The sequence below is a fragment of the Periplaneta americana genome, chromosome 5, assembly GCF_040183065.1.
Source record: "Periplaneta americana isolate PAMFEO1 chromosome 5, P.americana_PAMFEO1_priV1, whole genome shotgun sequence".
In the NCBI taxonomy this organism is placed as follows: Eukaryota; Metazoa; Arthropoda; class Insecta; order Blattodea; family Blattidae; genus Periplaneta; species Periplaneta americana.
This window is the reverse complement of record NC_091121.1, coordinates 189,154,339-189,172,269: the sequence shown is the minus strand read 5'-3', so window position 1 is coordinate 189,172,269 and position 17,931 is coordinate 189,154,339. Positions and strand designations below refer to the sequence as shown.

Here is a 17,931-nt window from a genome sequence, read left to right as displayed (position 1 = left end):
ATGATACTGCATCCCCAGTCTCGGTTTGAGCTGAAGAAGAAGAAATCGCACAATTTAAATGCTCTGAGTGTAAAAAAAAAGTGACCATGATGAAGCGTGGTGAATGCTAAGCTTGATTATGAAGAATCTTTTCGGAAATAGTTTTGCACTGTAATTTCTTTTATGTCTTAACCATCCATTTCCATCTCATATAACCAAAGGGTTGGGTTCGTTTAGAGAATTAAACTATAACACTTTCCTTTCAGATATTAGTAATACTTTTCCAATATTGAGAATTGGTATATAGGATTTCAAATATTAATAATCCTTAAGAATTGGTGTATAAGTTGAGATTATTCTAAACATATATGTTACAAGAATATAACATAATTCCAGTGGTAGCTTATTGATTTGGGAAGCGGTGGATTCATTACATGTTTGTATGATAAAACCTGAGGATGATTGAGAGAATGTCAATGATTAAACTGAACCTAATCATTGGGGATGGGGATGTGCTTGGTAAAAGAAAATAGTAACAACATAAAATTATGCGTATATATTTATTCATAAAAAGAAATACAATGCATTGAGTATTGAAATATATTTTCAGTTAGTGAATCCCAATTTTGATAATGTTTTCACCAAAATTGAAGAAATTTCTTCCAAATTATACACATAACTGATGATAAATAATTTTTCCATACCCTTTGTATAAACACAACCAATAAGATGGCGCCAAGTGACGGGGTGTTTTCAGCATCCTTGCTGCAAATTGCCATGGAGACGGCGAGTTCATTTAAAATGCAGTTGTTTGTCCAAGCTTCTCGGAAACCATGTACATCATAATAGACGTTCTGAAAAAAAAAAACGGTGTAGCATCATACATATTGTAAATTGTATAATGTCACAGAAAATAGTAACACATACTTACATTTTTAAATATATGAAAGCACTTTATACATAATCCAATAGGAAACCTTGTACATCAATGGACGTCCTGAAACAAAATAAAAATGTGTGGCATGGTACTTATTGTAAATTATATCACAGAAAAAAAGTAACACATACTTACATTTTTAAACATATGATATGAGTAAAAGCACTTTATACATAATCCAATAAGACACTTTGAACATTGTGTTCGAACAACGCTCTTACACCCCTTTTGCACACATCTCCTGCGACTTTTGAATGGGATATATTGTACCAAATGATTTATACCATCATATCGATATTCTCTACTGTTATATGTAATCGGAGAACAAGTTAGTCTCACACCCGCTTTCTTTGTGATAAACATTGCAACTGATACGAAAATCGTAATCTTGTGACATATACGTTACAACTTGTCGAAAATCGTAATCTTGTGACATATATGTTACACCTTGTCGAAAATCGTAATCTTGTGACATATATGTTACACCATGTCGAAAATCGTAATCTTGTGACATATATGTTACACCTTGTCGAAAATCGTATTCTTGTGACATATATGTTACACCATGTCGAAAATCGTAATCTTGTGACATATATGTTACACCTTGTCGAAAATCGTAATCCTGTTGCGATAATGCAACACCATGTCGAAAATCGTAATCTTGTGACATATATGTTACACCTTGTCGAAAATCGTAATCCTGTTGCGATAATGCAACACCATGTCGAAAATCGTAATCTTGTGACATATATGTTACACCTTGTCGAAAATCGTAATCCTGTTGCGATAATGCAACACCATGTCGAAAATCGTAATCTTGTGACATATATGTTACACCTTGTCGAAAATCGTAATCCTGTTGCGATAATGCAACACCATGTCGAAAATCGTAATCTTGTGACATATACGTTACACCTTGTCGAAAATCGTAATCTTGTGACATATATGTTACACCTTGTCGAAAATCGTAATCTCGTTGCGATAATGCAACACCATGTCGAGAATGTTTTTCTACAAGTTGTGACGTATATGTCACAAGATTACGATTTTCGACAAGTTGTAACGTATATGTCACAAGATTACGATTTTCGACAAGGTGTAACATATATGTCACAAGATTACGATTTTCGACATGGTGTTGCATTATCGCAACAGGATTACGATTTTCGACAAGGTGTAACGTATATGTCACAAGATTACGATTTTCGACATGGTGTTGCATTATCGCAACAGGATTACGATTTTCGACAAGGTGTAACATATATGTCACAAGATTACGATTTTCGACATGGTGTTGCATTATCGCAACAGGATTACGATTTTCGACAAGGTGTAACATATATGTCACAAGATTACGATTTTCGACATGGTGTAACATATATGTCACAAGAATACGATTTTCGACAAGGTGTAACATATATGTCACAAGATTACGATTTTCGACATGGTGTAACATATATGTCACAAGATTACGATTTTCGACAAGGTGTAACATATATGTCACAAGATTACGATTTTCGACAAGTTGTAACGTATATGTCACAAGATTACGATTTTCGTATCAGTTGCAATGTTTATCACAAAGAAAGCGGGTGTGAGACTAACTTGTTCTCCGATTACATATAACAGTAGAGAATATCGATATGATGGTATAAATCATTTGGTACAATATATCCCATTCAAAAGTCGCAGGAGATGTGTGCAAAAGGGGTGTAAGAGCGTTGTTCGAACACAATGTTCAAAGTGTCTTATTGGATTATGTATAAAGTGCTTTTACTCATATCATATGTTTAAAAATGTAAGTATGTGTTACTTTTTTTCTGTGATATAATTTACAATAAGTACCATGCCACACATTTTTATTTTGTTTCAGGACGTCCATTGATGTACAAGGTTTCCTATTGGATTATGTATAAAGTGCTTTCATATATTTAAAAATGTAAGTATGTGTTACTATTTTCTGTGACATTATACAATTTACAATATGTATGATGCTACACCGTTTTTTTTTTTCAGAACGTCTATTATGATGTACATGGTTTCCGAGAAGCTTGGACAAACAACTGCATTTTAAATGAACTCGCCGTCTCCATGGCAATTTGCAGCAAGGATGCTGAAAACACCCCGTCACTTGGCGCCATCTTATTGGTTGTGTTTATACAAAGGGTATGGAAAAATTATTTATCATCAGTTATGTGTATAATTTGGAAGAAATTTCTTCAATTTTGGTGAAAACATTATCAAAATTGGGATTCACTAACTGAAAATATATTTCAATACTCAATGCATTGTATTTCTTTTTATGAATAAATATATACGCATAATTTTATGTTGTTACTATTTTCTTTTACCAAGCACATCCCCATCCCCAATGATTAGGTTCAGTTTAATCATTGACATTCTCTCAATCATCCTCAGGTTTTATCATACAAACATGTAATGAATCCACCGCTTCCCAAATCAATAAGCTACCACTGGAATTATGTTATATTCTTGTAACATATATGTTTAGAATAATCTCAACTTATACACCAATTCTTAAGGATTATTAATATTTGAAATCCTATATACCAATTCTCAATATTGGAAAAGTATTACTAATATCTGAAAGGAAAGTGTTATAGTTTAATTCTCTAAACGAACCCAACCCTTTGGTTATATGAGATGGAAATGGATGGTTAAGACATAAAAGAAATTACAGTGCAAAACTATTTCCGAAAAGATTCTTCATAATCAAGCTTAGCATTCACCACGCTTCATCATGGTCACTTTTTTTTTACACTCAGAGCATTTAAATTGTGCGATTTCTTCTTCTTCAGCTCAAACCGAGACTGGGGATGCAGTATCATCTAAATTAAAATTAAAAATGAATATTGTGATACATTATTAACGCTATGGCTGCTATTACACTACCAAATTTTTTTTGACAAAGATCTTTTATAAAATATGTGATAGTGTAATAGTTGTATAAATTCGAGCGTATTATTCATCATCTTGCCCCCCCCTCCCACTGCTGTCTAAACTTGTTCAATATCAATTATTCCAAACTGCAATACTTCTTTCATTACACTTCTAAATAATTCACCTCATCATCCAGCCATATTACCTCCAAGGTCATTATCAAAAACATGTTTTTTATCATTACTCAGCAATTTCATCGTCGGATATAAAATTAGCAACCTTGCATAATATTTGCACACATAGCAGAAAGCTATTATTTACTTGTAATCAATACAATATTTGTGTAACATAAAACGCTGTGAGAACAATCGCCGGATGTCAATTAACAGCTTGCATATTATTTGCATCATGCAATATTTGTGTAATATAACACGTTGCAGATGTTTCAAAAACATATTTTTATCATTACTCAGCAATTGCATCGTCGTCGGAAGTGATTAAGCAAGCTTGTATAATATTTGCACACTTCAACATATACATCTACATTGATTTATCTGCTACAATTACTGTATTATGAAATAATAATGTCACATTCTGAATGTTGGTAATAATGTATTAAATACGCTAAACAAACCACTCAAAATGTATTACATTGGAATAATATGAGAAGAATGTATGTGTTTAATTTACAAGTGTGCTAGATTAATTTTTTTATCAATTGGCTTAAAGTACAACCATTTACGCCATCAATAATTCCCCCTTTCTAATTTCAATTAACATTTGCGAATTTCCCTTACCCATTACTATTTATCAATTAAATTACTATTACATTAGAATTTTATCAAATTTCCTCCCCCCATTTCCAACTTCATTACAAATTTATAACATCACACTTTAAGTTATGATGTATGTATTTCAAATTAAAAACAGCCCTCACCCATTTCCAACTTCAATTACAAATTTATAACGTCACACTTTAATCTTCTTTATGACGAATAATAATAATAATGAGAAGAAGAAGAAGCAATTACTATATTACGAAGTGCTTCGGTAATAATATATGGCTTAAAATAAATCCAATAAATGTTACTTCAAAATGTATTAAATTATTAATCAATCCAATAAATGTTACTTCAAAATGTATTAAATTGGAGCGATAATAATAATAATAATAATAATAATAATAATAATAATAATAATAATAATAATAAGGCGGCCATTATTCAGCACTTGCGTCTTCACCGGATGTGAATTAACAGCTTGCATATTATTTGCATCATGCAATATTTGTGTAATATGACACGTTGTAGGTGCTTAAAGAACATGCTTTTATCATTACTCAGCAATTGCATCGTCGCCGGAAGTGATTCAGCAAGCTTGCATAATATTTACACATTTCAACATATACATCTACATTGATTTATCTGCTACAATTACTGCTCTAAATCATAATAATGTCACATTCTGATGAATTTAATGTTGGTAATAATGTATTAAATACGCTAAACAAACCACTCAAAATGTATTACATTGGAATAATATGAGAAGAATGTATGTGTTTAATTTACAAGTGTGCTAGATTAATTTTTTTGTCAATTGGCTTAAAGTACAACCATTTACGCCATCAATAATTCCCCCATTCTAATTTCCATTTCCCATTACTATTTATCAATTCAATTACCAGTACATTAGAATCTTAATATTTTTTATCAATTACTCAACAATTGGCTTAAAGTACAACCAGTTTCAGGACATCCATTGGATAGCTGGCCATTATTCAGCACTTGCGTCTTCACCGGATGTGAATTAACAGCTTGCATATTATTTGCATCATGCAATATTTGTGTAATATGACACGTTGACTTTCAAATATACAAACATGTATGAACTTGTCTATCCCCCCCACTATACAAACTTGTATGAACATGTACATTTCAAATTATTACATTTCCAACTTCAATTAAAAATTTATGACGCCACACTTTAAGTTATGCCGTTCGTATTTCAAATTTCCCCCCCTCCCCCATTTCCAACTTCAATTACAAATTTATAACGTCACTTCAGCCACATCCTGTTTAATTTACAAGTGTGCTAGATTAATTTTTTATCCATTTATGTCCCACATTCCAACACCCATTCCCCAAGCAATTAAATTACCATTACATTAGAAGAATGTATGTGTTTAAGTGTGATAGATTAATTCTTCGCCGGATGTATAATATTTGCACACATAGCAGTTTTCAAACATGTATGAACTAGAACAATTGCCGGATATGACTCAGCACACATAGCGACATTGATGAGATAAACATGTATGAACTTGTCATGCTATTACATACCTGCACGTCACACTTTAACCTTGAACTCTTAGATTGCCATTTATGACGTTACGCCCCTTTCTTACGTCATAATTTCCACATTGAGGGGATAAACATCATACCTGTATGACGTCACACTTTAACCTTGACGTAATTTAAGTTACGCCCCTTTCCTACGTCATAATTCCCACATTGAGGAGATAAACTTGTCATGCCATTACATACTCGCACGTCACACTTTAACCTTGACGTAATTTAAGTTACGCCCCTTTCCTACGTCATAATTTCCACATTGAGGAGATAAACATGTCATGCCATTACATGCATTACGTCATACTTTAACCTTGAACTCTTAGATTGCCATTTATTACGTTACGCCACTTTCCTACGTCATAATTTAAGCCCCCCCACATTGAGGAGATAAACATGTATGAACTTGTCATGCCATTATATACCTGCATGACAACACACTTTAACCTTGAACTCTTATGACGTAATTTAAGTTACGCCCTTTTCCTACGTCATAATTTAAGCCCCCCCACCCCCTCCGTGACGTCATAATTTAAGCCCCGCCCATGACGCAATAATTTGGCCACGCCCACTATGACGTAATACTTTGGCCACGCCCACCTGTGACGTCACATGTAACCCCCTACCTCCATTTAGCCAGCCTAACTCCAGGGGTACCCACCATTTCTTATCTACTTTCGTACTCCCATCTCGTTCAAAGGAAAGATAGCATAAACAATTTACTTCTTGAACCGTTAGTAATAACTGGTCCGTTGACATGTTCGCTCATAAGCCATTAACATATTGTTTTTATGTTGTGCTCATTACAAACAATACAGCAGATCACACCGGCATGACACAACAGTGCACGATGTTATTCGTCTGCTAATTCCCGCCCTATAGAACAACCAATCAGATTCACTGATGGCGGCTGATGGAGACTTCCACCACCTCTGCAAGTTGATGGCACCGGTGCGACACCGGTGGAGCATCAATGACGTCATCGGTGGAATTCGGAACACAGTGATGCCATCGGATTGCTCACCGGTGAGATTCGGAATACGCTCTTAGTTAGTAATTTTATTACAAGAGTAATCGATTGAAATGCTTATGTGTAGAAGTGTCTGGTTTCCCTCATCTGCAGACATAATTGTTGTTGGTTGAATTGAGGGTTGGAGACAACAAGTCAGCCGTTGAGAACGATACGTTCAGTTTGTTTCGGTATTTTGTAAATACGGGATAATATTAAATTGAATGTGGAGGAAATTCTATGACTTCAGAAAGAAATGTACAGTATAAACATTTGACAGTGTATAATTTATGAAATCGTGATTACTTTAACGTCTAGCACAAATATGTCATTAGGAAGTATGTGACATTTCATATTTCTTAATGATATGGTATGTTATTGATCTATAGAGAGTGTAAAAAAATCGTTTTTGCACGATAGTGTATCTTCTCGTCGATACAACAAACGTACGCCACGATTGAAGTTGATTTTACTGAATTCAAAGTTGCCAATCTAGATAACTATGTTGAAATATTATAAATAACTGCTCTAGAGTTGTAATGAAAACCACTGCCTTCTAAGTATGTTACAATCCTACAATGCATGTAAAATTCATACGCAAAACTCAGTGTTAATTAATATATATTACACGAAACATATCACTATATTAGAAATGTACTGAACTTTATTTAAATAGTTCAAACTTCACTTAACAAAAAGAAATAAAAATGATTTCAATTGAACACGAAATATTACAAGTACCTCAATCATTTTTACTCCTTCACATTAAAGCTTATGGTGAAGTTTGCACGTTGGCCAGACTGCTAACCTTCAGTCAGCTGTCCATAGTGTAACGTGCTTTTTTAAATATTATTTTAAAAAATATACCATCGTACAAAAAGTACTGTTCAATACACGTTTGTGAAGTGAATTACAAAATCGATTTTGTAAAAAGGACTTCCCAGCCTTGTATCGTAATATCCTACTACATCGTTTCAGGGATGATAGAGGAGGTAAAAACAACAATTTTTATACATCTTGATCACACAATTTTTAACACTGTATCACTTCGGGATATGTATGATAAGACTTTCTTATGTTAAATTTTAACGTACCTTGTTAACATGTTTCGACCTATTTTGGGTCATCTTCAGAACTGGTCGTTCTTAGTCTTGGCGCCTCTTGTTTCCTGTGCCAATTTTTTTATGTGACAAAGAATCTGGCAGATGTACATTTGTTATAAAATGGTAGGTCTCTTGGCTTCCGTCGGACCACTTACCATTCAGTTCTGTTTTGACTGAAACACGTTGTCAGGCGAATCGTGTTACAAACGCAGTCAGTGAATTGCTAAGAAAGGTAAGTTTGCATTCTGCTAGCAGTATCATGGCCACCTCGATCGGCCGATCTAACCCCTATGTATTTATTTGTGTGGGGATATGAAATGTCTGGTTTACGAAAGAAGGAAAAAGGGCTGATTGTTCGCTTTGTTGAAGCTGCAGCGATTATTCGACAAACTCCTGACATTTTTCAGCAGTAGCCTGTCAGACAGTCCGTAGTGCGTAGAAATCAAGTGTGTATTCGGTTAAACGGAAGGCAGTTTGAATCGCATCTCTGAACATCAGTTATTAACTCATATCAACGAAAAGGCAAGTCTGAGAAGTTTTTGTCAAACAAAAAGATCTTTGTTTTTACATCCGGTATCATCCCTGAAAGGATGTAAAATAGCCTTTTTACACCCTGTATATTAAGTAATGAAAAATATGTTTGGTAACAATACTCGTAAATTACTTTTTAAATCTCTTCGGGATCTTACCTTAATAACAGCAATATCATTTTTCCAGGAGTCGTACTCATTGTAGCTTTCGTGGACAATAATTTGAGATACGTAATGTCTTGTACCTCCACCGCTAAGATAAATTGATCCTGCATAAAGTGTGATGGATGATGTAGAAGATCTGAAATGTAGATTACAAATTGTATAGTCATCTGTTAAAAAATAAATTTTGTACGTAAATACAGTCGTTGTTATTCAATGCCTCTAGTGATTGGTATATTAGTATATACATTGAAAGCAAGTATGACACGAAACAGGAATACTAAGGAAATCTCATACGTGACACAAAAATTACAAAAGAGTATAACTTTGGTCAAGTCTTCCTTCAGGTGTACCGGTATGTTTCAGGGATCAGGTTTTAGTAGTTTGTTCTCGATCATCCTACTAACATATACAAGATTCCATTCAAACCTCCCTGATTTCAATTAATCATTGCTAACAAGGTACGCGGATTTATGAAATGAGACTGGTACTAAAAGAAAGAGAAACTCAAAGAATTTTGTAACATTAATTGATTATATTTGTTTGGTATTAATTTCCGGGTCCTCGTGGTGATCCTTAATTAAGGACGGACGAGTTATTTCTCTATCTATCTATCTATCTATCTATCTATCTATCTATCTATCTATCTATCTATCTATCTATCTATCTATCTATCTATCTATCTATCTATCTATCTATCTATCTATCTATCTATCTATCTATCTGTCTGTCTGTCTGTCTGTCTGTCTGTCTGTCTGTCTGTCTGTCTGTCTGTCTGTCTGTCTGTCTGTCTGTCTGTCTGTGTGTCTGTGTGTCTGTGTGTCTGTCTGTCTGTCTGTCTGTCTGTCTGTCTGTCTGTCTGTCTGTCTGTCTGTCTGTCTGTCTGTCTATCTGTCTATCTGTCTATCTGTCTATCTGTCTATCTGTCTATCTGTCTATCTATCTATCTATCTATCTATCTATCTATCTATCTATCTATCTATCTATCTATCTATCTATCTATCTATCTATCTATCTATCTATCTATCTATCTATCTATCTATCTATCTATCTATCTATCTATCTATCTATCTATCTATCTATCTATCTATCTATCTATCTATCTATCTATCTATCTATCTATCTATCTATCTATCTATCTATCTATCTATCTATCTATCTATCTATCTATCTATCTATCTATCTATCTATCTATCTATCTATCTATCTATCTATCTATCTATCTATCTATCTATCTATCTATCTATCTATCTATCTATCTATCTATCTATCTATCTATCTATCTATCTATCTATCTATCTATCTATCTATCTATCTATCTATCTATCTATCTATCTATCTATCTATCTATCTATCTATCTATCTATCTATCTATCTATCTATCTATCTATCTATCTATCTATCTATCTATCTATCTATCTATCTATCTATCTATCTATCTATCTATCTATCTATCTATCTATCTATCTATCTATCTATCTATCTATCTATCTATCTATCTATCTATCTATCTATCTATCTATCTATCTATCTATCTATCTATCTATCTATCTATCTATCTATCTATCTATCTATCTATCTATCTATCTATCTATCTATCTATCTATCTATCTATATATCTATATATCTATATATCTATCTATCTATCTATCTATCTATCTATCTATCTATCTATCTATCTATCTATCTATCTATCTATCTATCTATCTATCTATCTATCTATCTATCTATCTATCTATCTATCTATCTATCTATCTATCCTATCTATCCTATCTATCTATCTATCTATCTATCTATCTATCTATCTATCTATCTATCTATCTATCTATCTATCTATCTGTGTCTAGGAACACAGTCATTGCACATATTTTATTACCGTGTGCAAGACTCGTGAAATCACTTCTTGCATACAATGAATTCAATCCAGTACATTTTTTTTGTTACCAGTCTTTTTAGGAGGCGTTTAAGGGTGCGATAAGGAATCCCGTATGCTTGCGATGCTCTAAAACGGTTCATACCCTCTGCTATAACATGTTCCATCGCAAGTTGAAGACTGTCCTCAATCCACTGACTTCTATCAAAGAATCTTACGTAATGTTTACACATTCTCTGCAATAAGACAAAAAATAAAACTCTTGCAAAAAGTTGCCATCTTACCCCGAAAAAAGTGATCATCTTCCCCAAGTATCGGGGTAAGATGCCTAGTGCTGTGACGAAACCTAAGGTCGTTGTTTGTTAACAATACAAACTTTAGAACATTTACTGCAATATTCATTACAAAGGTTTGATAGTTATTACGAATTCAAGGATGTATTAAAATTTTAACATTCCTTTGAAATTATTTTATAGCAGAAAAATGAGCCATTTTCTTGCATTTCTTCTTCTCACAACAAGAACATGTGGCAAAATGAGTTAGCTTCCACTCTACAAACATTCAACTGCCTCAGTGATCATGAAGACATGCGCGTGGCGTTCTCCCTTGGAAGAATGTGAAACTGCAAAGAAATAAGCATCTTCCCCCGATAGTCATCTCTATCTGTTACAGCAATTTTTCCGGACTTACCACAGTTCAGAGCTGTGACGACAAAATGCTGTCACACTCCGCCTCTGATCTTAACCCATCCTCCTGATGATTATAGGCAATATTGAAAAACTATTGTAACTATGGTATGACAGTGAATGCTGAATTCCTTCGTACATATACAAACCGTAAGATAACAACAAATAAATTTAATTACATTATGTGTATGATTTGCTGATCTGTAACACATACCCGTCCACACAATGTGCTGCTGTGAGGGCCCAATTCTCGTTCAAAATGGAGGCTCCACAGCTATGACTTGTTGGTCTCTGAAGGGAGAGCTGTAACATTAAAATGAAAATGTACGTGAAATTTAATAAAAAAAAAGGACCTCTATGTACAATTTAAATAAAAGTAAAAACCAGTTTTCATTATTTTTCTCCTATTTACAGAGGTTTGAATATTTAAATAGCATTTTTTAAGTAAATAGACACATTTTATTAATATGAAAATGAGTATAGAAGAGCTATTCCATCTCAAATCAACCGAAATATAGAGAAAATTGACCTTACATTTTCTAAATACAATGGAACATTTTTTGTCCGTAGAGAACTGTGACACAGTGCTTTGTGCAAAGTTTGAGGCATCAGAACTTGATAGTATTTAAATTAAAATTATATAAATTTATTGTATTTTCATAAAATTATCAATTTTAAACCGTTGTAGCTCCGAACCCTTTCACACAGTGACCCAAAATCATGGTTTATTTTGATGCTGAGAAAGTAAAGTTTATATTGACATATAAACAGATTTTCTTACTTTTTATGGAAATGGAGAAATTTAGATTTTTCCTCATTAAGACGCATTTGCCAAGGAAAAAAATATTTTAAAAATATATAGTTAGATTCCGCATTGAAAGTACACTGATGGTACGTTGATAAGAAAGTATTGAACGTATCAAATAAAGAAAATAAATAGTACTCGCGTGAACTAACCAGCTGACTGTGAGGCGGGAGCTAACCTACGCAAGCAAGGCCAGGAGACGTAAACATGTGATGTGTCGTCTAGCTGCGCATGGCTGTGCTAGCTTTATCACAGGTTTTCATAAACACAGGAGTAAAATTACGCCCAACGCTCGCTTATCTTCAGCTCTCGGCCAGTGCGTGCGGTACTGCGTCGTTCAAGTCTAGGCGTGTGAAAATAATCGATTTAATATCCTCGAAACTTATTGCCGAGCCACTAAGCAAACAATGCGGAATCCCTCTTAATAATGCAAAGTTTTTTCTCAATATTTTTTTACATTGCCTAAAAGCAAGTAAAATCACATTATCTGTCTCTCTGTGTGCAATAAAAATAAGTATTACTTCTTAACATAACCTACCAAATGTCAGCTTCAAAATAAGCTCCCGTTCAATGTTCTGCAGTAAATGGTTCCAGAGTTCTGAGCGCTGAAAGAGGCTTGTTTTTATAAAATACGCTAAATTTGTCGCTCAATAATACGAAAACCGTTTGACTTTCGTTAGTATACGAGTATTTTTGAAAATTCACTCTCCTCAGCACCTTGTATAAGTAGGGAAAAAATTAGAGTATAAAAAATGCGAGGTTTTTTATTGATCGATTTCATATGGAATAGCCCAGTAAGTAAATAATATAATTTCTTAAAATTATTTAAATTTTAATATTCACAATTGAAAATGAGTTAATATTGCAATATATATAAAAAAATACATTTCGGCCTGATTTTTTAACTATTTTCATTTAGAAATGTACTCCATATATATATATATATATATATATATATATACATATATATACATATATATACGCACTATTCCGCGTTGCTTCGGGGCTTTAGGTAACCAAACGCAGGACTCTAGCAATAACTATGTAGACCTATTCTTGATGTAGTTGCATCTTTAACTATGTCGAAAAAATGTAAATAAGTTATTATTATTATTTTATTATTATTATTATTATTATTATTATTATTATTATTTCTAGCCGTACCCGTGCGCTCCGCTGCACCCGTTAGAAATAAATATAAAGTAATTACATAATTAAAATAGGACGTTTCATACAGGAAACATTATTGTTTGATAGAAGGATAAATCGTTTAATATGTTACTTAAATGAAATTGCATCCAAATAATTAAAACGCGATTATTTTGGTCCAGAGAGCAATAATTTGGTGCAATGACAATTCCTTTAACCTGTTTCTTAATTTTTATTACATGCAACCATAGTTTAATGAAGATTGACATCATTTAGATTTAATGTGTATATTTTATTTTACTTGTTATAGGTTTCCATTGAATTATGCTTATAACTTAATTTTAACCGTTGTTTTCTACGTATTCAGTAAATGGCGCTTAGTCCACTATGGTTGTGAACCCTTCAAATAACTTAAATTATATTATATAATATTACATATTATATTATATTATATTATATTATATTATATTATATTATATTATATTATATTATATTATATTATATTATATTATATTAGGGGAGAGTCGGGTAATATCGACATCGGGTAATATCGGACAGTGCGTTTCTTTCATCTACCACCATATGGTAGTACCTGAATGACATGGTTACGTTTCTCTATGCGACATCACAGAAACGTAACCATGTCAATCGGGTACTATCATCGTGTGGTAGATGAAAGAAACTCACTGTCCGATATTACCCGATGTCCGATACTACCCGACTTTCCCCTATATTATATCAGAATTTACTGTAATAACATTATAGCATTATGTCCCTCTAGAGAAACTACACTTTCCAATGGTGATATAATAATTAATTATACAAATGGGTTAATTTAGCTTCCGATATCACTTCATACAAACACAGAAACATTGTCTGTAGGCTATCTTTCATAGCTTTGGATTGTTGCTGTCTAACGCCCCTTATAGACGAAGTCATTTGTTTTTTAATTCATTACACGGCCTTAGATGGCAGTGATTTTAATTTTAAAATTCATTTATCTCATTAAATATCAGTCCTATCAAATTTTTCGAGGAATAAAACTTATCGCAAATTATTTTTAAAGAAACGTTGGTATGTAACATTTTTCACAAAAATCAATAATAAGCGAGATATTTCGATTTATTTAATTCAGGCCCCCTTATAACCCCCCTTTTAAATAATGTATTTTGAATGCCATATAGCCCAAAATCTAAGTTACAACGAACTTAATTTATATTCCAATTTTCATCGAAATCCGTTCAGCCATTATCGCGTGAAAAGGTAACAAACATACATACAGACAGACAGACAGACAGACAGACATGCAAACAAAAATTTCAAAAAAACCGATTTTCGGTTTAGGATCGTTAATTACATATGTTAGGAATAATTATTTTTGGAAAATCGAAAATTACCAGAAAAATTTCGGCTACAGATTTATTATTAGTATAGATTATAATAATAATAATAATAATAATAGTAATAATAATTATTATTATTATTATTATTATTATTATTATTATTATTATTAATGTCTCCCACTATTGAGTTCATTCTACGCCCTTTGGTTTTTCTAATATGTTTTCAAATTATTCCCATAATATTGACGAATTCATAATGTCATCAATGATCACTTTTAAGTTGGAATATTAAATTGGACAATTAATTGCAATTTTCAATAAAGGTATTCGTTTTTCAGTGTACAAAATATGTGTCCCAGTGAAATTTACAGCAGAGTTCGTATAGGTCAATTTCTGTCAGATGCGTTTCCAATTCACTGTGGGCTAAAGTAAGGAGATGCACTATCACCTTTACTTTTTAACTTTGCTCTAGAATATGCCATTAGGAAAGTCCAGGATAACAGGCAGGGTTTGGAATTGAACGGGTTACGTCAGCTGCTTGTCTATGCGGATGACGTGAATATGTTAGGAGAAAATCCACAAACGATTAAGGAAAACACGGAAATTTTACTTGAAGTAAGTAAAGCGATAGGTTTGGAAGTAAATCCCGAAAATACAAAGTATATGATTATGTCTCGTGGCGAGAATATTGTACGAAATGGAAATATAAATATTGGAAATTTATCTTTTGAAGAGGTGGAGAAGTTCAAATATCTTGGAGCAACAGTAACAAATATAAATGATACTCGGGAGGAAATTAAACACAGAATAAATATGGGAAATGCCTGTTATTATTCGGTTGAGAAGCTTTTATCATCCAGTCTGCTGTAAAAAAATCTGAAAGATAGAATGTATAAAACAATTATATCACCGGTTCTTATTTATGATTGTGAAACTTGGACTCTCACTTTGAGAGAGGAACAGAGATTAAGGGTGTTTGAGAATAAGGTGCTTCGGAAAATATTTGGGGCTAAGCGGGATGAAGTTACAGGAAAATGGAGAGAGTTACACAACACAGAACTGCACGCATTGTATTCTTCACCTGACATAATTAGGAACATTACATCCAGACGTTTGAGATGGGCAGGGTATGTAGCAGGTATGGGCGAATCCAGAAATGCATATAGAGTGTTAGTTGGGAGGCCGGAGAGAAAAAGACCTTTAGGGAGGCCGAGACGTAGATGGGAAGATAATATTAAGATGGATTTGAGGGAGGTGGGATATCATGATAGAGAATGAATTGGTCTTGCTCAGGATAGGGACGGATGGCTGACTTATGTGAGGGCGACAATGAACCTCCCGGTTCCTTAAAAGCCAGTAAGTAAGTAAGTAAGTAAGTAAGTAAGTAATAAAGTAATTATCATTATTTAAGACGTGTCCTTTGCGGCTTCGTCCTTATCCCGTTTACATCGATTATCTCTGCAGGTACATTTGGCGGGTTCGCCCTTCTATTACGGAACGCCTCATATTTGAGTGAATAATAAACGTTTACATGTTCAGAACGAAAATACTTCTTAAGCTATAACTTCATGTCTTGTATGTGAACTACAATTTACCTGGCTAGGGAATTCTCCTGGACTAGCATCCACGCCGTTGATGATGCGATTGTCTCTGACGATAGGGATTCTCTTAATGATTTTCCCTGTGTAAAGAAATATTGCGTTATAAGTCAGTTTTCTTTAAAAAGTGAAATGAAAGGTACAGAGAATGAATGAGCTTTGTTCTGTTTAGCAAATTGTTCAGCAGAGCAATTTGAAGTCTGTTTTCAGCATATTCTTTCCTTGTATGCCCAAATCTAAATTCTGTCTTAGGACTCAGACTGTTCACATTATTACAGTGTTTCATTGCTAGGATTAAATTACGGTACATGGAATCCTACACCACACAACGAATAACTCATTTTTAAAAAAAGCTGAGAACGCTCATTCTTTCTCTATACTATTTAAATGTGATTTGGTTAATGTTGGGCCAAAAGACCTGGAAGAGAACAGAAATTAATAAAAGGAGACATAAAATAGGACAGTTGTAATGAGACGTAAAGAAAATATTTGGGATCAGAGGTTAAAGTTTATCAAACCTCTGGCCACAATATAAAGATATACAGTAGCAACAGATAGCAAAATTCACTGCAACGACTTTTGAGTGTATATGGCAGTCATGTCAATTGATGCCCACAGGAGCAGCGCGCGCTTTAGAGCCGAGGAGAGCCTGAGCGCTTTACAGCGGAAAGGCAAGAGACAGACGAAAGAGGTGGTATATGCCGCTTGGTCGAGCTATATTCAGGGATGGCCAGCACTGATTCAATAGATAAAGGGAAGAGAACTTATTAAAACTGTATCCATGTTAATTTTTAGATTTGCCTGAGAAGTGTAAGTGCATTATAAGAATGTAAGTTTTAATTTTAATGTTCATTTTTCACAAGTTTGATTTTTTTATTAAAAGACATATTCTCTCAACTTTCCGTATAGAAAGGTAAAAATTTTCAGGTATAGGCCTATTTATTTAGTAGCCTTACAGAATGATTTCGTAAATCTAATATACCGTAAATACGTATTACTGTAGATAGTGTATTGAAAATTTTGAAAATATTCGCATGGAAATTATTTGTAAGGAAATGAATTAACAAAGCAACTACTGTTACATCATAAGCAAAAGATACGTGCCCATGTGTTGTAAAAATGTCAGCTCTATAGCTTCAGCCGATTTCGGGAAAATAATTTAATAATCTGATCATAGGAAGTTGCTCACAAATATCACCTTTTCCACACCTGTGGAGTAACGGTCAGCACGTCTGGCTGCGAAACCAGGTGGCCCGGATTCGAATCCCGGTCGGGGCAAGTTACCTGGTTGAGGTTTTTTCCGGGGTTTTCCGTCAACCCAATACGAGCAAATGCTGGGTAACTTTCGGTGCTGGACCCCGGACTCATTTCACCGGCGTTATCACCTTCATATCATTCAGACGCTAAATAACCTACATGTTGATACAGCGTCGTAAAATAACCGAATAAAAAAAAAAATATCACCTTAAAAGCATAATGCGATAAGAGTTTTGTTATGTAATATTACT

The 17,931-nt window shown here is 33.6% G+C and overlaps 1 protein-coding gene across 1 annotated transcript in view; it reads right to left on the bottom strand.

Moving 5' to 3' along the window:
* LOC138700352 (trypsin-1-like) overlaps nt 1-17,931 on the bottom strand; it is a 35,589-nt gene that overhangs the window by 12,977 nt on the left and 4,681 nt on the right. The window contains exons 2-4 of the mRNA XM_069826922.1: nt 16,421-16,506; nt 11,743-11,831; nt 8,967-9,108 (exon numbers count right to left, since the gene is read on the bottom strand). Of these exons, the coding sequence (XP_069683023.1) occupies nt 8,967-9,108; nt 11,743-11,831; nt 16,421-16,506 (317 nt within the window). The remainder of the gene's footprint in view (nt 1-8,966; nt 9,109-11,742; nt 11,832-16,420; nt 16,507-17,931) is intronic.